The 22,593-nt window shown below is 37.3% G+C and overlaps 1 protein-coding gene across 2 annotated transcripts in view; it reads left to right on the forward strand.

Moving 5' to 3' along the window:
- The window catches only part of LOC136699115 (myelin-oligodendrocyte glycoprotein-like), a 32,983-nt gene extending 12,881 nt beyond the window's left edge, over nt 1-20,102 (forward strand). The window contains exons 2-3 of one of the 2 annotated variants that reach the window (XR_010803609.1): nt 2,412-2,479; nt 14,652-14,829. Coding sequence is in view for 1 of the 2 variants with exons in the window: in XM_066673576.1 (XP_066529673.1) it covers nt 2,412-2,479; nt 18,790-19,202 (481 nt within the window). In the remaining variant the exon portion in view is untranslated. Of the gene's footprint in view, nt 1-2,411; nt 2,480-14,651; nt 14,830-18,789 lie in introns of those variants that run through there. The other variant, XM_066673576.1, reaches the window with a different exon arrangement.
- Nucleotides 20,103-22,593: the final 2,491 nt, after the last annotated feature.

A 22,593-nucleotide genomic window follows, 5' to 3' on the forward strand; every position in this document is an offset into this window, starting at 1 on the left:
TATGTGGTTTGGCAAGAAGGGTTCTGTACCTCAGATAGATCAAACTATTCTCACTCCTGATGGCATTAAAATAAATCAGGTTACAGTATATAAATATCTAGGTATTTGGTTAGACAATACAATGTCTTTCTCAGTTCACATCAGTAGGCTACAGTCTAAGGTTAAGTCTAAAATAGTTTTTTTTATACAGAATGCGTGCCTCCTTAAGTCACTCAGCTAAATTAATTTGAGTTCAAATGACTATCCTCCCTATGCTAGATTACGGTGATGTAATATGTTATGGAGAAATCAGAGCAACAAAGACACAGAGTCAAGTATTCACACCAATCTCTAGTTTATTCATTTGTTTATTTATTCATATTCATTTAGTTCATTTGTTGCAGTATATATAGGACTCCAGTCACGTACACCCTACTGTCATGTGCCCCTTCTGCACGTACACCAAGCATCATGTGTACCGTTCGGTTGTTATTACATCATGTCTCGTTTCTCAAACCCAGACATTCCCTTAACTGGCATGTATTTGTTATCTTCTATTTCAGCAAAATGATGGCAGACTGTTAGGTCAAGTTCAGGCTGTACTTAGGATGTTCTTCAGCTTGTTGATTGGACTTCTCACTTCTCCAAATCTATCTAGGAACCTACTTCCCTATTCTAATCTCTCTGTTCCCCCCTCCAACAGTTTCTCCTGGGTCGTGCCCTGGGTCACAATGTAATAAGGTTACACGCACAACATGTCCTATGTCTCTTAATAGTTTATTAGTAATATTTAATCAAGATTACTTAGTATAATTACTCACTGAATATATTGTGTTGTCATTATCAATATTACTCATTGGTGTAGTATGCATTTTCCCATCACAATATACAGATTAGCCAATAAAAGCATACTGAACAAACTGGATATACTCTATCATTCAGCAATTCGTTTCACTACAAACGCTCCCTTTAAAACTCATCACTGACTCTTCAGTAAATTGTTCATCACTGCACACCCGTCGTACTATTCATTGGTACATGCTGATTTACAAAACCCTTCTCGGCCTATCTCCCCTTTATCTCTGTCAGTTGTTGCAGACTCTGTCTTCTAGTTATAACATTCATTCTGCCCAGCTTATCACGCTGAGAGCCCTGAAAACAAATACAGTTTTTGGTCTGTGCTCTTTTCAGTCAGCTACTGCTCACAGCGTTCTGGAATATTCCTCCCTGTTTTCCCAGTCCCCTGTGTTCTGTTTATACCTCCACCCTGTCATCATCTTCTCCATAGTGTTATCATTTCTATCCATTCAGAATGAGACTATAACACTGAAATGTGTGAAACTGTTGTAGAAAACACAACCTGTATATGACTGCCTCACAACAATTAAATTCCGTATTGAAGCTATAATTCCTGTCAAATTGCCTAGCAACCGTAGTCATGCAACAAAACTATAGTGCTGCAGGAGAACTGAATAATCTTAATAAATCCCTTTATAACATCAGTGTATTTTATTATCTGTATCTACTGCTGTTTCATAAAAACAATCTGCCATTTGAGTCTGTTACACTGATGTTACCACAGAGGAGTGTTATAGCAGGACACATACGGTACATAGCTTTATTACAATAAGTTAATTACCTGCGAGGGTAGATATATTATCTTACCTTTGCAGTGTACTTGTAAAAATGAATAATTGATATGAACAGCGCTTACTAGTCATTGTGGTACTGACCCTTCATGAGGCTTTTATAAAAGAACCTACAACTCTGACTCATCTAGTAGCTCAACATACTACTCTAAAACACACACACACACACACACACACACACATAAAGCAAATCTTTCATAACATTCTGAGGTTATTTACAGTGGGTCTCTTGTGAAAACAACATAATTAATGTTAATTCCTGATATATTCACATAAAAATCCTTTATTACCTTTATGTTCAGTTAACACTGAGTAAATTAAACTTACACTTATTAATACACCACTTATTCATTTGTCCATGCTTAATGCTTCATTATTTCCTGAAGAGTTAATGACTTAATTACTGTCAGTTCACGTAGATTTAATATAAAGTGTTACCCAGACCTCATTAGAGACAGGTTTAATTTAATAAAGTGGAGTCAGTGACTCCTCAGGCTCCATACGGTCAGTGGATCTTTAGAGTAGTTCCTCTTTGGTTTAGTTGAGTTCAGACAGCAGCACTGTGCTGTTTCTACAGTTTAGACCTGCTCCTGTTTTGTTGTAGGGATCATTCATGTCTTGTGTAGTGTAATGAGTGTGGGTCAGTCGTCCTGTAACTGTCCAGGGACTGCAGTAGGAAATGATCCACACTGTTAAACTGACCCGTTTACAGAAATGTTTATTAATGTGCTGTGTTCCTTTAAATCTAAACCCAGTAAAGCAGAACCTTCACTGTTCTTTCAGGATGAAGTTTCTCAGTGGGACTCTGAGTGTGATACTGATCATCTCTGGCTTCATGGAGACTGCAGCAGGTACGTGTCCACGTTAATGAACAAGGCAGTGTTGATATATAATACTTTTGTTGTGATTTTGTTTGTAGGTAGAGGCACTAGTGAAATGAATAACACTGATGATATGGTTACAGTGGCCCTTTGTGGATGTGGGGTCACTTCTAACAGAGATGAGGTGCTGCTGGCCCTCTGTCAGTGCTGCAAACTGTAAATTAATTTCTCTTCTTCAGAAGGAGAACTGAATATCTGTAACATTTCATTAATCAACTGTGTAAAATTAAAGAACATAATAAAAATCCTAGATATGAAATGGGACACATGGAATCAACATAACTTTAAAATCTACAATTATTACAGAATATGGTACAAATGTTTCCTAAACTAAAGATATTGAAGATGAAACTTTGAGGGTACCACCACAGAGTGTAGCTTCATGAAAATAGATTCACTTATGGCCTCTCTGTGAATTCCAGTTTAAACTTTCTCTAAACAGAGTGTAAATAGACCACAAATACATTTTTATACTGTCGCTAACATCAATTTGTCCAATCTGTAGTCACATTTTCAAAACTCTAAACACAACTAGCTGTGAATTATACCCTTACAGTTTTTTATAATTGCTAACAAGCTTTTACCAATAACTAAGATACTTTTTTCTAAACTCTTAACACAGCAACACAAGATCACACAAGTAGCCAAATAGTTCATTTTCTGCTCAAAACCACATTTTGTTCATTAAATATCAGCTCTACATTTCAAAATGCAAACAATAATTTACACACATTCATTAACTTACACAAGTTAATGAGAAATTACACAAAACAGACACTTTCTTCTGTGTTGGACTAGTAAGTATCAACATATTGTTGTCGTTTTTTTTTTTTTTTCATGTGTTACCGTGTCAGTTAGTGATGAGTTTTGTTTATGAAAGTGGTTTTGGGAGTTACTGTGCAGTGAGCCAGGGTTTATGGCTGCGAACTTTAGCCGGATTTAGCCACTTTTTAGCGTTAGACATCGACTCTTGTAATAAGTGCTTTTCTCAGGTTGCTGTGTTGTTGTAATGTTCCGAGTAACACTTTGTGTCAGTGGAACCCAAGCTTTGTTATTGTTTACTGATGAACGAGTGCTAGCGCCTGCGAACTTTAGCCTGATTAGTTCACTTTTTCAGTGGTGGACAGTAATGAAGTAAATGTAATTTGTTACAATACTTAAGTACTTTACTGAAGTATTTCCATCTTGGGCAACTTTTTACTTTTACTCTTCTACATTTCAACCTATACTCCACTACAGTCTGAAAATCTGCAGTTCTGTTTGGTTTATGTGTGAATAAAACCATAACGTGAACAAACCTCCCTGCTCCGCACAGCTCTCTGTGACACACAGCAGCACCGTTGCTAGGAGACGAACACAGTCGCTGTGTTAAAACAAGTGAAAATGTTTCTCCGCCTAAAACTAATAATATCAAAGGCATTCTTTGTTTTTATCAACTGCTGTGTGAATTTGAGACTGTAAATAATCACTTTCAATTCTTAGAACCGTTATGAATTAACAAAATGGTTTGTAGCGTTTAGTATGTGGCGGTATTTCAATCAATCAATCAATCAAATCAATCAAATTTTATTTATATAGCACTTTTCACAACAAAAAGTCGTCACAAAGCAGCTTTACAGAGATCTGGGTCCAAGCCTCCTATTAGCGAGCCAGGGGCAACAGTGGCAAGGAAAAACTCCCTCAGCACACGAGGAAGAAACCTTGGAAGGAACCAAGACTCATACGGGGAACCCATCCAAGATTGAGAGTGTGTCTGAGCCCCGAACAGTAACCGGAGGCTATTCCAGAGTTGAGGAGCTTTGTGAGAAAAGGCTCTTCCTCCTGCAGTGTTTTTCTTAATGCGAGTAACTAAGAGTAGATGGGAATCCTGTGAACGAAGTGTACGTGACGGGCGATAAGGTATGAGAAGTTCAGTAAGATACTGCGGGCCTAAACCATTTAGAGATTTATAAGCTAAGAGGAGTATTTTATAGTCAATGCGAAATTTTACAGGTAGCCAGTGTAGGGACGAGAGAACTGGGGTGATATGTTCGAATTTTCTAGCTCTAGTGAGCACCCTGGTATTTGAGTCATCGATGTCACTAATCACTCACCGAGGGGGAGAGTCAGTTTTAAAACAATATGTACAGCGAGGTCAAAACCAGAAGAAATATTCCAAAACCCACGACACTGAAGTTGGTTACTTATTGGTTACTGAAGTTGGATATTATCTCTTTATTTTCAAAAGTCTCAGAAATCTGAAAGTCTCACTGAAGACACAATATAACAGAATATTAATACCCTGAAGATGAAGAAATTTTACTGTGGAATTTGTTTGTAATTGCCCTGTGAACGTAGCATTAGAGATGATAGAATGTGTGGCGAAATTGCGCATTTAACTTAATTAATTGGACATTATCTCTACATTTTCAAAGAGTCTCAAAAATCTGAAAGTCTCACTGAAGACACAATATAACAGACTATTAATATCCTGAATATGAAGAAATTTTACTGTGGAATTATTTTTCAATAGCCCTATAAACATAGCATTAGACACTATAGAATGTGTGGAGAATTTGCTTATTTGGCCTAATTCATTGGACATTATCTCCAAATTGTCAAAGTGTCTCAAACATCTGAAAGTGTTATTGAAGACACAGTATAAAAGACTATCAGAATCCTAAAGATGAAGAAATGTCACTGTGGATTTTTTTTGTCATGGCCCTGTGAACATAGCACATGACATGATGAATATGTAGAAACATGAACTTTGGGTATATGTACTATGACATTTTTATTTTTTAATTGTCAGATTATCAAGTATCCGCAATTGATTTTACAGAAGGTTTAATACAAATATAATATCCCAAAATGTAAAGTTTAATTCATAAAGTGTGTTTAAACACTGAATGTCAATGTGTATATTCATGATGCCTGGTTATTTCCAGTATTATTATATTCTTATTATTATGCCATTTTATATCGTAATGTTATGCCATTTAATTAGTCTGGTTGCCTGACAACATTTTAACATAAAAGAGAGCCTTAAATATGAAGAACATGGTGTAAAAAAGTCTAACAGGGCAGATTGGCCAAGTGAGGCTAAACAAGGCAAAGTTTGCAAGTACAAGGCCTTAAGGCAAAGCCTATGTGTGGATAGACATTACATCCCAAACAGTCAAAGTACCAAGAGAAAAATGTACACATGTAACATTAGTTAATAGGGGGGTGGGTGTAAGTACACACTGAGTCTGAGGTAATTTGGGCCAGTGAGGCTTCACAAGGACTAACTGACTTAGTGTCTATTTACAGAGTAAGAAAAATGAAAGGATGTTTATTTAAAAGACATTTTTGACCATAACTATTGAGAGCTGGTCTTAATCATGATAAATAACTATGTTCATACGTCCTCATGTCTTGAGCTATGAAGATTATGATGAAGATTTTGAACATGTAAGAAATTTCAAAAGTTGGTTCATAAAGTTTAACACTTTGATACCCATGACAATTATGCCCAGTGCATCAGTAAAAGCCTTGTTGACATAAAGAATATAACTGAAAGCACATCTTGGCTGTAGCACACGCCTACAATCAAGACCAACATTTGAATCAGAGTATTATTTTATAGAAATGTTTAAAATTGTGCAATGATCTAATTAAATGATATTTTCACTGTTTTAAACATTTCTATATTGTTATGGTCAATAATGCCCTTTAAATAAACTTCTTTACATTATAAGCTTTAGGGCTTAGGCAAACTTAATCTTATCAATTCCTTGTTTAGCCTCAATATGTTGCCAGGCAACCTGACTAATTGCTATAAAATGGCATAATAAAAATATAATAATATTGAAAATAACCAGGCATCGTGAATATACACAATGACATTCAGTGTTTAAACAAACACAACTTTATGAATTAAACTCTGCACTTTGGGATATTATATTTGTACTACACCTACTCTCATATCAATTACAGATTCTTGATAATTTTACAATTAAAAAAATAAAAATGCCATAGAACATACAAAGTCCAGAGCCTACCTGGAATCACTGGGCGCAAGGTAGGAACACACCTTGGGGTGCCAGTCCTTCACGGGGTGACACACACATACACACATTCATTCGCACAATCACACCTGGGGACAATTTTTTGAGTTGCCAATTCATCTACCCACGTATGTTTTTGGACCGTGGGAGGAAAGCAGAGTACCCGGAGAAAACCCATTCAGACACGGGGAGAACACACCAAACTCCTCACAGACAGTCACCCGGAGCGGGAATTGAACCCTCAACCTCAAGGTCCCTGGAGCTGTGTGTCTGTGACACTACCTGCTGCACCACCGTGCCACCCGTTTTACATCTGATAAGTAATTTCTTCAGGTTTATTTGTTTAGTTACATAAGCTCCATCTCTCAGCACTGTTCAAATGAAGCTCATGTGTCCGTATGATTAAATATGTTAAAAAAGACAAAGGCTCTCATGGGGTGTCCTAACTTCTCACATAAATGTATACCCAAAGTTCATGTTTCCACATATTCATCATGTCATGTGCCATGTTCACAGGGCCATGACAAAAAAATCCACAGTGACATTTCTTCATCTTTAATCGATCTTTTTACTTTTTACTCTTCATCTTTAGGATTCTTCAATAAACCTATCAGATTTTTGAGACACTTTAAAAGTAAAAAGATAATGTCCAATAAATTAAGCCAAATACGCAATTTCCCTTTACATTTACTTTTACATCCAATGCTATTCTCACAGGGAAATTACAAAAAACAATTCTACTGTAAAATTTCTTCATATTCAGGAAATTAATAGTCTCTTATATTATAATTCAGATTTTTGAGACACTTTAAAAATAAAGAGATTATGTCAAAGGAATTAAGCCAAATGCACAATTTCTCCACACATTCTATATTGTCCAATGCTATGTTTATAGTGCAATTGTATAAAAATAAAATTATTTTTCATGATTTAAAATTTCATGATCTTCAGGATATTATTAGTCTGTTACATTGTATCTTCAGTGAGCCTTTCAGATGTTTGAGACACTGTGAAAATAATGAGATAATGTCCAGTGAATTAGGCCAAAAATCAAATTCTCCACACATTCTACAGTGTCCAATGCTAAGTTTATAGGGCTTTTGCAAAATAATTCCACAGTAAAAGTTCTTCATCTTCAGGATATTATTAGTCTGATACATTGTATCTTCAGTGAGGCTTTCAGATTTTTGAGACACTTTGAAAATAAAGAGATACTATCCAATGAATTTAGTCAAATGCGCAATTTCTCCATATTCTATCATGTCAAATGCTATATTTATAGAGCCATTACAAAAAAAATTCCACAGTAAAATTTCATCTTCAGGATATTAATAGTCTGTTATATTGTGTCTTCAGTGAGAGTTTCAGATTTTTGAGACTCTTTGAAAATAAAGAGGTAATATCCACGGAATGAAGCTAAAGGTGTAGTTTTTCCATGTTATGGAAGGTGTGTTCGTACTTTGCCATCTAGCGGCGACAGAATGCAACTATTGCATCATTTAAGGTGGAACATTCATTCATTATCTGTAACCCTTATCCAGTTCAGGGTCGCGGTGGGTCCAGAGCCTACCTGGAATCATTGGGCGCAAGGCGGGGATACACCCTGGAGGGGGCGCCAGTCCTTCACAGGGCAACACACACACACACACACACACCCCTACGGACACTTTTTTGAGTCGCCAATCCACCTACCAACGTGTGTTTTTGGACTGTGGGAGGAAACCCACGCGGACACAGGGAGAACACTAAGGTGGAACAGAGAATCCAAATAAGAAACTGGTGAATAAGTAACCAACTTCAGCGTCGTCCAAAACCTAAAAATCAGTACAGAGAGAAGTCCAAAAGACAAAATCTAGTATCAGGCAAAAAAATCTAAAAAAAAACCCAAAACCATAGCTGTAATTCTATGGAGATCTACAACGAGGACCTCTATATTTACTGGAGTAATATTTTTCCTTGAGTATCTGTACTTTTACTAAAGTATATGGTTTGTGTACTTTGTCCATCACTGCACTTTTTAGCATTAGGCATCTATTCTAGTAGTAAGTGCTTTTCTCTGGTTGCTGTGTTATTGTAATGGCCAGAGTTACACTTTGTGTTGGTGGAACCCATGCTTTGTTGAGGACAGTGTTATAATCTGGTTTTGAGAGTTACTGATGAAAGAGGGCGAGTGCTAGCGCCTGCTAACTTTAGCCTGATTAGCTCAGTTTTTAGCGTTGGACATCAATTCTTGTAATAAGTGTTTTTCTGTCGGTTGTTGTGTGATTGAAATGGCTGGAGGAAAACAAAAGTTACAGTTTATGGTTGTAATAACATGGTCCAGTTTGTATTATGTGATATAGCTTTTATTCTGTAGTCAACATCATTTATTCGATTAAACACATGCTCCAGGCTCTAATAATATTATTACTCTAATTTCAACTTATTTGGCACATTTCCCAAACCCAAGGACGCTTTACATACAGAGGGACCCCAAATAAAAAAATAAAAATTCTGAGGATTAAGTTACTGGGAGTAAAATGAGAAATAAAGGAATGTTTTTAGCAGTGATTTGAAAGAAGATAAAGTTGAACAGTTGCGAAGAGAAAGGAAGAAAATTCCAAAGTTTATGGGCAGCAGCACTGAAAGATCTGTCACAGAGCGTAGAAAGTTTAGTTGAGGCCAGAGTTGGAGGAGTAGAGACAGCGGGAAGGATAATACAAAGAAATTAGTTTAGACAGATCATGACAGAGCCAGACCATATAGAGCCTTAAAGGTGAGAAGAAGGATTTTGTATTTAATCCTAAACTCAACAGGAAGCCAGTGCAGCTGCTGGAGAACAGGTGTAGTATGTGCTGTACTCTTGGTGGAAGTAAGAACCCTAGCTGAGGAATTGTGGATGTATTGTATACGATTTACAGTTTTTCCCAAACGTTTAAACACATTTCCATAAACTTGGCTCAATTTATCAAAACTCTAAACACAAACACAAAAGAGTTTACTACTTTGTCAAAAAGCCACAAATCTCTGGCAAAATGAAACACAGCACTCAGTACCACGTTCTCTCTCCTCAAACCTGATACCTTTCACTATACACAGTTATTATATGCTTATCTCTTACAGAGCATCAGATATACACATTTTTACAGGTACAACATGAGTGAGACCAAATGGGAATCAGGAAGATGAATGTTGAAGGCCAGTGTTTGCAGGTGACCAAAGCTTCCTAAATTATGCAGAGTGCATTTAGAGAGTTGTAAAACTGTAATATAGTGTGATATTTCAGTGAAAACAAATGGAATTGTGCTTGGAGCTCAGCAGTTTAGAGTCATGTTGTTGATACATGAACTTCAAGTTTTCAGAAATGTGTGCATAGTTAATTTTATTGTGTATTCAATGGGGAATAACTGTTACAGTTCGACTGGAAGTCCATAGAACAGTGAGTTGCAGTAATCAATACGAGAGAAACTCAGAGCATTCACCGACATTTTAGCATCACTGTCACTAATGGGACGTAAGCGTGCAATATTCAGCAGATGATAAAACACAGTTTTAGTGACTAGATTAACATGAGAGTCAAGGGTGAGACTCAAATCTAGGAGGCAGCCAAGGTTCTTAACGCAACGGGCTGGTTTAATATCAACACCATCAATATAAACAGAGAAATCTGATACAGGGGAAAGTGATGTCTTTGTTCCAACTAATAGAACTTGTCTTGTCTCCATTCAGTTTGAGGAAGTTGTTCTGCAACCAGATGTTTAACTCCACAAAGTATGTGCTCAAAACCTGGGCAGAGGCAGCGAGGGAAGAAACGCTGATGTAGACTTGGATATTGTCAGCATTCAAACTTTTAGCAAACACTGTCGTTTAAATATGTTGCCTGGGCGATATGGACAAAAATATTATCATGATAAGTTTTCTATATTGATCAATCTCGATATTTATCACAATATTAACATTTTGCACACTGTGAAAAAGGACATCGTAGTAAAAATATAGATTATAAATAATGCACATTACTCAAATTCACAAAGAAATATTTTACTGGAACAAAAACATTTTCTTACCACAAAAAAGTAATATCTATGTCTTGTGTCATGAAAACATTCTTAGGACATTACCACCTCAAGTGTTTAAAGAAGCAGAAAGAGTAAAAAGATCGATTAAGAAGAGTTTAAAATAATAAATTCATAAATAAAATAAACACTTCCAAGTGCTGAACTGTAAACATATTGCACTTAACCCATTAGAGGCTTAGAACAGTGCTGTAACGGTGGGAAAGCTAGAACATTTTCAGTTTTGCAAGTTCATTCATTAATTGTATGTAACTGCTTATCCAGCCTGATCTAAGGCTTCAGATCCAATTAAAATTTGAGAGAAAATAATTTAGTGTGAGGAGAAACCACGTCAGGCAAAGAATAGTGCTCTCGCAAACGGGAAAACATTTCCCAAACGAAAATACACTTTGATTGAAGAAAACCCCAACTTGTGCGAGGACAGTCAAGGTTCTCCCTGTGACTGGGGGTCACCATACCAGACAAAATACACCCCAAAGCAGAGTAAACAGGAGACTATATCATATTATATATATACTGAAGCACTTTAACTAAACCTATAGTCTTGTTTACACTGAATTTAATGCAGTCTCCTACATTCATGTACAATAATAGCATGGCTTATTAGCAGGGCTAACCAGGAATATAAATGAAGGTTTATGGAGCTCTATTACCCAAAGCTTATCATCATTATCGAGCAAAAATTCATCATGAAACAAATCAATATCGTTTTATCACCCAGCACTAGACAACACTAACAAAGACAAAGACTAATGCAAAGGAAAACCTGAGAAATGAGAAAGACAGAACAAGAGACTCAGAGAAAACCAGCATAAAACATGACGAGAAAATCACCACGAATGACCGACAAACACAGATGCTAAGGACCAGGCTTTTAAACTCATACTAATGAACAACACCTGGAGCAGTCACATTAGGAAGGAGGCGTGGCTAGGACCAATGAGTAGAACAAGCATTTGGCCAAAACCTAAACAGAAAGCACGTGGGAGACATGGACAGAGAAACTGTATTTGTGTATGCCATATTTACACATTTGGGACCAGGGGCCATGTATGTTGGATATTTTGTTGATCTCTTCAGTGTCATGACCCTACTGCAAATTAACACCTTACTGCAGTCTGTCATGGACTCTTTGTTGTCTACCATACAGTAAATATTAATCATTCACTGGAGAATGTTACCAAAAATGCACGTTTGACATTCAAGCAAAAATGCAGTAGTTTCCAGTAAAAAAAGACTTGTAAAAGTGTAAATTGTAAAAACCAGTGGATGTCATAACGTTTGTTGTTTGCTGGTAGAACGGACACATGGGAAGTAAAGTATTGCTGTCTCTCTAATGCCATCAACTGTTCAAATGAAGTATTTGGTTACTTGTGTGATGTTGCTGTGTTAAGAGTTTAGAAAAAGTATCTTAAATATTGGTAAACACTTGTTAGCAATTGTAAAAATCCTGATCCCTTCAAAATATGAACTATTTTAAATAAAACTCACTTGTATTACAGGGGTAGTTCAAAGCATGCTGTGGAAATCCTTGCAGAACTGTAAGTAGTCCCCCCGTGTGGGACTGTGATTGGCTGACAGGGGTGAACAAGTCTTGTGTTTGAGACAAACACGTTTAATTTGGCTGCTTCTGCCTCAAAGCTCTAATTCATGTTACGGAATGGTCTCCAGTTACTTTACGTGTACTAGGAGAAGAATAGTTTGACTCATGTGCTGTGTGAGAGACTGAGAGAGTTTATAAGGAATATGGTGAAACACGAATCCCATCACCATCCTGAGATATTTTGTAAAATTGTTAAACCTATGTATATTATTAACAGATAATTTTATATTTTTTAATTTCAAATTGGATTAAAGCAAAACTAATTCTTTATCGTAGGTTATTTGTACATTTCTGTACATTTTAATTTTATACTTTTAGTTTATTAGTACCGCGGCCCTGAATTGGATAAGTGGATACAGACAATGAATGAAAGTGTATTAGTTGTAGTTTATTTGTATTTGTGTCACAGATTTACTGCTGGTTCTGCATGAATGATTTCTAGAGGGGTGCTAATTAGCGCAGCACCGGGTTTCTTTTGGAGAGCGGCATAAAGCAGCTCTGGGAGCGAGGAAGGGAGATGTGCTTGTAATCGTTTATCATTGTGTTTCAGTAATAAATTCAGATGCTGAATAACTCTGTACAGGGGGTCCTCGACTTACGACGTCGATCCGTTCCTACGTCGCGTCGATTTTCGGTGTAAGTTGGAACATACGTACAAACTGTACGTAAATAACATACTGTAAGCACTTATCCTATCCTCACACCTATCCTCCTCGGTCCCGAGCCGCGTGACCGTGTATTCTTCCGCCGCGCCGCGCCGCGCACAACACACACGGAGTTCACGTTACGACGTTTACGACGCAAAACCACTTAAGTCCAAACAAGGCTTTATACAGTAAATGGGAGATGTGTCGTAACCACGAAACATCGTAACTCGGGATTGACGTAACCCGAGGACCTCCTGTATCTATATTCATGTGTTTTATATAAGAGCTCCTGCACTGTGGTGGTTGAGTAACTTTCTGTCGTTTAACCTGCTGTGTGTGTGTGTGTGTGTGTGTGTGTGTGTGTGTGTTTACACCGCTGTTTGTGTGTGCGGGTACTGAGCATCGCTGTTGTTTTAAATTAGTTTTCACAGGGAACATAACTGTGCCATATTTCATATTAATTGTAGGTTTTTAAGTTGTGTTGATTTAGAAGAGTCATTAAATATGTAGTGTCTTTACAGGTCCAGTCTCAGCTCGGACAAGTAGGTCATGATGTTGGATGTCTTTACAGATAACAGCAGAATTAGCTAGAATTAATTATTATTAATGAATTATGCTCATTGACCCTCTGTAGGTCCTTGGCTCCAAAATTGAATCTGACCCAAAAGTAATAATTCTGTACAAGAAATGTGCACACACACAAACCAATAACCATGGACTGGTTTAATCACACAGCTGGTTTATTAATTGTTATATCGAATAATGAATATTGATTATACATTCATATAATGAATTGGGCTACAGCGGTACACGAGGGAGTAGGTAGATTAATATAAGGGAATTTCTCTATGATAATGACCCTAAATTCTAAAAAGGCTATAGTTTCTCCTGGGCTATGAAAGGATTTAACACTAGAACTACCAGGATTTTCATATACCCCCTTTTTCTACCAGAGGCTGCCAAATGGCAGTGCTGGGGTAATTTGCAACCCATTAGGCCACCTTTTGTTATGTACATTAAGCCACTACTAGGTGCTAAAACGGGGGGATGGGTGATAGTGTGAACTGTGTTGACTGACAAAGCTCTGAGAGTCACAGCAGGCACAGACTTTCAGTAGTTTAGTTCAGGGCAACAGTCTCAACAAATAAAAAATATTTTGGTACTTTGGCAGTTTTCTCAGCTGCTGATAATTATTATTATAATCTTTCAAAAATATAATGAAATAATACTTGTTTATTTAGAATACACACAATAAAGAATTATTTAAGCTTTTTAGTTTATATTTGTTGATCTAATGCAGTATTATTTGATGTGAAACCTACAAAAACCTTGAGAAATATAAATAAAAAAATCAGTTAAGTAAAAATTGCTCAAAAATAGTATTTAAATTTAATTTGAGTCATATTTACTTGTCAAGAAAAACACTTTGCCAATGGGGTGAGATATTTTGACTTAAAACAAGAAAAAATGTCCTTATAATATTCTTTTACTTGGGTTTTAAAATGTTTAAGTAAAAATGTCCTTTTTACAAGTAGCTGAGGGTTGTTTTTTGTATAAATTTATGTAAAAATATCTTTACCTATTGGCAGTTTTTCAAAAGACAAAAACTACTTAAAATAAGGTTACAACATATCAGAGCTATTTTGACTAATCAATATGCCACTTTTTGCACTGTGAAAACAATCCTACATTAGCACAAAGGAGGCATACTTCAGATGTTATGGAATTATAATTCAAATACCATGTTAGTGTCAATTTCACATTATTTGAACCTTTCACTAATCAATTCTCAAACATATGGTCCTGTAGATGAGGAGACTTCACCACCTCCAGGAAAGAGAGGTCGCATGGAGACACACGGGTGGCTGACAGAGACGGCAAAAGATGGCACAGTGTGGCATGAAGCACATATTTTATATTTCTGTAAAGTTTACATTTCTATTCATGAATACTTTTGTTAACATATTGTTGCATGCTTATTTTATCTTTTATTACTTCCTTTATTACTATTTCATTGTACAGGGAAACCAAGCAAAATGTTTCTTTCCTGTTCATATACAAATAAAACTACCTTGAATCTAAATGTCTGGTAATGTTGACTTTTTTTGTGGGTGGGGGTTCACCAACTTGCTGCAGAGAAGAGTGTGGAGTGCAGTAGAGTGTCTCCTTTCAAATGTAAAGGCCTCATTTACATAACACTGGAGGTGAGAAGAGCTGTTCACACCTGCCAAATGGCAGTTCTTTGGGATTTAAAGGTATAATTGCCAAATGGCAGCGGTTTGGTAGTTCTAGTGTTAAACCACATGACCTTACATATCCCTGAAGCAGCGTGGACCTTTCTGGAGCATTGCAGACACAGACCTTGTAGCATTGCAGCAGTGGCCGTTCCTCTTCTCCTTTTGTGCTTTGGTCAGAGACCCGGTCTTAGACATGGCGGCCACTCAGTTGGAGCAGGTGGCGTTCTGAAGGTCTCTGTGGGGATTCTCTTTTGTCGCTGATCTGCTTCCTTGTGCGAGACATGTCCATGAAGGTCTTTCCTGGGCCTTGGCTCAGAGACACCGCCTCAGAAGGTGATCATCCTGAGGGTTCAGGGGCCTGAAGTCTTTTTCATGCTCTGGGCGTGGCATTGAGCTTTGCTGGATTTAAACTATAGCTTTCTAATATTACAACTAGAAATGAAAATAAAACTTCTGTTGTAATTTCTGGGCTCTTTTAGCTGAGCTTCCTGACTGGAAGCTGATTCCCCTTTGAGTGAATCTAAATTTCTCCTTCATTCCACCCCTCCTCTTTTCTCCTCTCTCTATATTTCCTTTTCCTGTTATGGGCTTGTTCTGCCTGGACTGGGATATTGAAGAGCTCGAGAGCGAGGGCTTTAGCTTAAGAGCCAGCCATGAGAGAGTCTATAAGAGAGCTGTCTTGAAGGCCTGATTGGTCCTCAGGGATTGAGAATGGGAGCATCTCTTGCATCTGATTGAATGTTCGTTTAGACTAGCACCTATCTTAGTAGTGACATCACATACAATTTATGACACTTGACAGGAGAAAGACTTTGGGAAGATTCTGGTTGACTCATTATCCAAGCTTTCTGAATCATGCTTTTGCAATATAAAAGATTATATGTTAACTCATCATTCAGACAAAACCATGTTTTACATAATACTTAAGCAAATAACACACAGCATATGTGGCTACTTTGGTTCCTACATAAGTTCATACAAAAAGATCATTTTAAACACATGTAAATTAATCCCATCCATTTTGATTGTCGAACTGGAATTATTTTACAGTCATATCCCTTATGCAACTTCAAACTGCACCATATAGCACCAGCTCTATGAAAGTGTCAAACAAATAAATACAGTGGAGTTTGAGTTCCTAACTTTTGTTTATTGATCGTCAGAAAACATGTTGTTTCTTACTAATTTAAGGAATAAGGTTTAAAAGACCATTGGTGTTAAAAGACAGTGTTGGGAAACTCTAATAGGCGTCTTGCCTGTGACGTAGATGGTGGACAACAGCTCTAGAAGTCGCACTTAATTTAATGCAAAATGACGAAAAGGTGTGTTGTTTTTGGCTGCAATCATTCAATGTACAGTGGGACATCTGTGCACAAATGGCCCAAAGATCCCAAAATATCCAGAAAATGGACTAAATTTGTCAACTTTAAACGGGCACTTTGGAAAGGACCATCCGCTCACTCCGTTATCTGTAGCTCATTTCACTGGCGCTTTTCCAACAATATGGGCATGTAAGGACACCAACGAAAGGTGTTCAAGAGCACATTCTCACTGCCAACTCGTCAACTACAGCTGCTTGGTCAGGAGCACCCTGCGTCAGGAATTGACTCAGTTGGGACGTGCTATTAGATGTGCAAGTAGGGCTGTCGAACGTGAGGTGCACATTGGTAGATTGCACTTTTTAAAAATAAATAGCCTCACACAACATAAATTAACTCAAAATGCAAGCGGTTCTCGTGCATTAAATACAGTACTTTGCAGTCTTTATTAATTATTTACAATGTCCACATCACTATTTGACTGAGCCAAGACTAAAGACTTGAGATAATTTTAAACACAGTTGATTTTATCGAAGCGTCAGGACAAGAAACTTTAAAACTGCTCTACTGACCCCCCTTACAACAAACGATGGAGACCACAGGATCGTGATGCAACTCCACGAAGACTCACGTGATTTTACGCTGACATTGGAAAATTGTCTGCGACAGTGAAATCACTATAAAAGTCGTTTGGTGTAAGGCCGACATTAACGTGGCTAAGAACCGCCTGCTGCTGCAGGAAAAGAAATTTAAATTACACACAACAAGACCAATCACAATTCTGTTATTTTGGCATTACGCGCAGAAGGAGGCAGAGAGCCAATCAGAATGCATCTGACAGAATCCTGAAAGTAAGGCCAACTTAACGCACTGAAGATATCAGACTCTCTGTCAACTAGTGGGCGTCTGTGGCTGAAACTACAGCTGTTTCTCAATGCATTCTTGTGTGTTCTCATGTTCTTGGGCAACGTCATCAGTTACAGCCCAAGTGCTGTTCTGTTTAAAAATCTACAACAAAAAAAGAATGCATTTCACACCAACCTCAGTGTGACGGCTTTTTCCCAGCACTGAGATGGCGTTCCAATTACAGAATAACCATACAGCATCCTCCCATCCTCAGGAGTTTGTACTCGCGAGTAGGGCTGTCACAATCATGACATTTTAACTGACGATTATTTGTAATTAATTATTTGTCATACAAGTAATTGCAATTAACGATTTAATTGTCTGGTTTTTTTTTACACCCCCAGTATTTTAATAGGTCTTTATGCTTAATGATAACATAATAATGTACACACTATTATGGTAAAGAACGTCAGTTTATTGAACAGTTTATTCATAAAAATATGTCAAGATATTTGACCCTTGTCCTGTTTTTAACTAAAATATGTTTGAAAATGATATTTGCAAATCCTCAAAATAAGCAAAACAAGTCAAATGTACTATGTCTTAAACATCTGTTATTTACTGGCTTGGCATATTCTGGGTAAGGAATACTAAGGCTACGTTCACACGGCAGGTAAAGAGGCCCAGTCAGACGTGACATGGATGTGTTGTTCATGTGGCTGTGTGAACAGCACAAATCGCATTGAATCTGACATGAGATTTGAGCCACTTTTATATAATCCATGTCCATCTGTGGAAATTCGATTCTGTCTGAAAGGCCAGTTCGGAATTCATGTGACTTACGTCACTCCGGCTGCTGAGAATAGTCTCCAGATTATGGTCCAAAGCATTTTTTTTTAAATTTGAGGTGTTTAGGAAGTGGAAATGGCCAGGTCAAAGGATTTCCGTTTTGTAAAAAATACTGGGAAAAGAAAAACCTGTGATACTCCTGAAACCAGGTTCCTATCTCTCATTTATGAGAAAATAAAACACGTGGAAATTTGTATAAAGGTGTTTTTTTTAATAAAACATACAAGAGTAGTTCTATATCTGTTTGATTTTGTTCATGTCGATATAAATATGGCTCCTGGAAATATTAAACTCATTATGTCTGTGCTCGTCATCTTCTCTTTTGAGACTCGTGTTCGTGAGAGACCCGGGAAATTTGCGCTTAGAGTGAAAGAAAAATCAGTTCATGTTTTAATTTTCTATAAAGTCTTTAATGAATACTCTGTTTTTAACATAGAACTCATTTGGAATAAAGGGAGTTTTTTTGATATAGTGCTGCAGTAAAACACCAGTTTGGTCCCTTACTGCCAACACTGCCAATTAGTGAACTAATTATTTGGGAATACTAAACCAAATACTGAATATATTCAGATTTTTTTGCAGTAGGCATGTGCTACACTGGAACAGCGTGGAAGGATAATGTAGGCAAAACTGTTTAACATTTTGTACACAAATATTTTATTTATAATAATATTATGTTGTGGTTTTTCATTTCAGTGCACTTTAAAGTAGTTGGTCCAGATGCTCCTCTAGTGGCTGAATATGATACAGACCTGGTTCTGCCCTGTTCTCTCCAACCCAACATCAGTGCAGTGGATATGACAGTGGAGTGGATCAGAACAGATCTGCCTCAGGATGACAGACTAGTTCATCTGTATGAAGGTCAAAGAGAGATATATGGTCAGCAGAAGGAGTCGTACAGAGGGAGGACAGCTCTGTTTAAAGAAGAACTGAAGAAAGGAAACACTTCACTGAAACTCTCAGCAGTCGAATCTTCTGATGAAGGAGATTACCAGTGTTTCATTCAGGACAAATCAACATCCTGGTATGATGACAACACTCTTCATGTGAAAGTTATCGGTGAGTCGACTGTAGTTATTAGAGGTCCAAACACTAACACTATTGTATAACACTATTGTTCTTGTTAGGATTCTTATTATTTTTCTGCACTAAAGCTGAACGTGTAGCCAGATCGTAATTGTAGAAAAACTAATCTTGTTCAGTAGAGTCCCTCCTCAGACACTTGTAACAAAATTCTTTTTACACATATTCACTGAGTATCATAACATTTTCTCTAGATTTCCTCCCAGTATGGACATCAGCGGTATCAGTGTAGTCACTCTTGCACTTATAAACTGCACAGTTATCCAAAAATATTACCAGTTCATCACTGCAAACTACTGTATTATGTATGGATAATGCTAATGCTAACTGTATGCTAGCTAAGTTACTTGTTAAGGTTAATGTTGACTACTTTTAGGTTTAGGCTCCATCAAGAAAATGATCCGTGGTCAGCCACCTCATCTAGATCAGATCCGGTCCAGCTCCGGCCCAGATCTGCGGATCAGCATTTCAGATATGTTTCTCCTGGATGTGGCCTGGATCCTTATTAATTCTGAAATCTTATTTATGTAGTTTAACGTAGAAAGGATCTCAGAAATGTATTCTTGATTTAAGGTTGGGGGCAGGGGGCACTAAAAATTATAGCGACATTTAGGGAGTGTGGAATTATTTAATGTGGAATGGGCAGTGAGTTTGTTATTCTGGCTAGAATACATTTTTTATTGCAAGCCACATCTTATTTCTTGTGACTAAACCAACACATCACTACAGTCACACATGTGCTTACAAGAGCATAAACAGTTAATGTTAGTCCATTAGCAATTCCTCAGTTTTCACTCACTCTGGTGTGGTTCCAAGTCTAACCTCCCTGTCTTGATTTCACTTCCCACGGTTTTGAGGGTCCTTGCAGGATGGGGAGTTGAGATTTGTCACTGCACCATGTTTTTCCTGACCCAAAAATAAAAAACCCATGTCGTGTGCAGTGTGGCGCTGTGGCCACTGGGAATCTGTTCCTATCTTTGTTTAATGCTGAATTTTAAGTTAACATTAACATTAAAATGGTATCACTAACTGTCAGGAATCTTGTACTGTGGTTTACTGTGAAACCGGTAAACGCCTTATGTCTAGATGGCTCATTAAGAGAATAAACGAGTTTGTATATATGTGCGTGATTTACTGACAGGAAATGCAGAACACAACCTGTTTAAAGTTTTGTGAAACGGAAACTGGGAAAGAGTAATGCCCCCTTAACAAGTTAAGGGAGATTCAGATATTTAAATAGTTCCATGGAGCTTACTTAATGCTTGTATTTCGTTTGCATTATTTTATTTATGTGTTCACTTCTAAACTGTGTGTGTGTGTGTGTGTGTGTGTGTGTGTGTGGTTGGTTGCTAAGTAAGAGTCATGACTGAACTGTTGATGTTGACTGAGTAGATCAGGATTTCATTACGAGAGATAAGCTGTGAGATAAAATAATGTTCCTAAATTAAGATTAAGTACTTGCTTCTGTAATATGATTTTGTGAAAAATCTGAACCTGACTCAGTCAGATCTTAACTTGGGGCTGAACAGAGAACCTTCCTGTAATACTGCCCCAGACCTGCCTCCAAGGTTCATCACCTACAGATTAGTTACCTTTCACCAACACTCCCTGAAGACCTCTGAATGAGCTCAAACAGATTAGATCAACTGTTGATAGTTTGATTAATAATGGTAATACAGGTTTGTGCACTATTGATTCAGAATATGCCTTTTTTAACAGATTCACGTTTATCAACTAAAATAATGATTATGTCATGTAACCTTGCATTCACTATGAATGTGTATGTAAAGGAAAATAATAGCGTGCTAACGTTTTCAAGAAAATCAGGCAATAGAAAACCTCAGTTTTGTCCTATAATGGAGAAGTAATGTCAACCCATAACCCTCCAGGATAATCTGAAGGGTGAGAAGAGAACATTTGTTCATACATTAAGATTGTTTTCAGAAGTTCTCTTAACCAATACATTACAACAAAAAATAAGAACAACCCTTAGACTAGCAATAACTTAATGATTAGTAACATTCAGCCCTGTTAACTTGTCCGTTTCTGTTTATCATATGGTGTTGATCGCTTTTATATATGTGGTCTGTCCCAAAACCTAGTGAGCTGCCTAGGTAGGCTCTGTTTAAGTACACAATGGTCGTCTGTCCTCATGTTCCTGCCCACTGCATGCACCCAGTGTTTGTTTTTACCTCAATGGCTAGTGTCGCCTCAGCGTTTCAGCGCAGTGGATTCTAATCTTCCAGTGTTTATCGCAATTTTAATTATTTTTGCTCTGGGAGAAGAGTGAAAATGGACGGGAGTTGCTCTTGCATTGCATCCTGGGATTGCCTTCGCAGCTAAAGAAGGGTTTGATGCTGCCTTAAAATTCAGCCAAATTAAGATAACTTACTAGACAGCATAATGAGGTACCTAGAATTGGGACAGCCTACGTGTCAGGAGCGGGCTCGTTGTGACGTAAAATGCTCTGTAGTTAGATAGTTCACTGGGTTTTGTGACAGACCAATGGTGTCAGCATGAGGATTTAGAGAAAATACAAAGACTATTATTACCTAACTTCTCTTGGGTTGCAGAGCACATTCTGTTGTCTGATCCAATTACTACTAATAACGTAAAAAAAAAAATTATAGTGCAACAGACCTTAAAGATGTGTCAGTCTGTTCTTCCAGTAAAGCAAAGATGTCTGAAAAATAAATATATTGATGCAAAACACATTAAGAACTCTGTCAGTACTGTTTTGACACTGTATACATTTCCAACAATGTATATCAGAATCCCCTTTTTAACTCCACTTTTCTGGTGCACAGTTAGAGACTATAGCTCATCTGTTGATGCGTGATAGTCTGTGATCGCCAGAATCAGTTTCTGATCACACAGCTGCAACTGTCCAGATGTTCTAGATTGTAGGAACACTCTCAACCCAGCAGTGACACTGATGAATGTAAAAACCTCAATAACACCACTGTGATCTTGTAAGTGTCACTGCTGTACTGAGAACGGAGAACCCATGGTGGGTTCCACTGTCAGACGGGGGTAGAGTGATGAATCATGCAGCAACAGATGGGCTACAGTGAGTAACAAAACAGCCACAAAGTAGCTACAAGCTATATATACCTGCTGTAATTACAACACCACCTGTAGTGCATAGAGATTAAGGGAGGACTTACAGTAGCTCTCAACATTACCTTCAGAAAGAGAATGTGACACAATGTTGCTCACTTCAAAGTTATTTAAAATTATTTTAGCACAAAATAGGATAATTCTGAATTCTATGACTGCTGTGAAAGGAGGTTAACACTGACCAGAGTCAAAGCTATAAAACCCAGCTAATAAGTTTAATAACAGGCTAAAGAAAAATATCTGAAAAATATTTATAAATTAGGATTATAATGTATGTATCATGGAATAATAAATTGT

Source organism: Hoplias malabaricus, chromosome 6 (assembly GCF_029633855.1).
Source record: "Hoplias malabaricus isolate fHopMal1 chromosome 6, fHopMal1.hap1, whole genome shotgun sequence".
In the NCBI taxonomy this organism is placed as follows: Eukaryota; Metazoa; Chordata; class Actinopteri; order Characiformes; family Erythrinidae; genus Hoplias; species Hoplias malabaricus.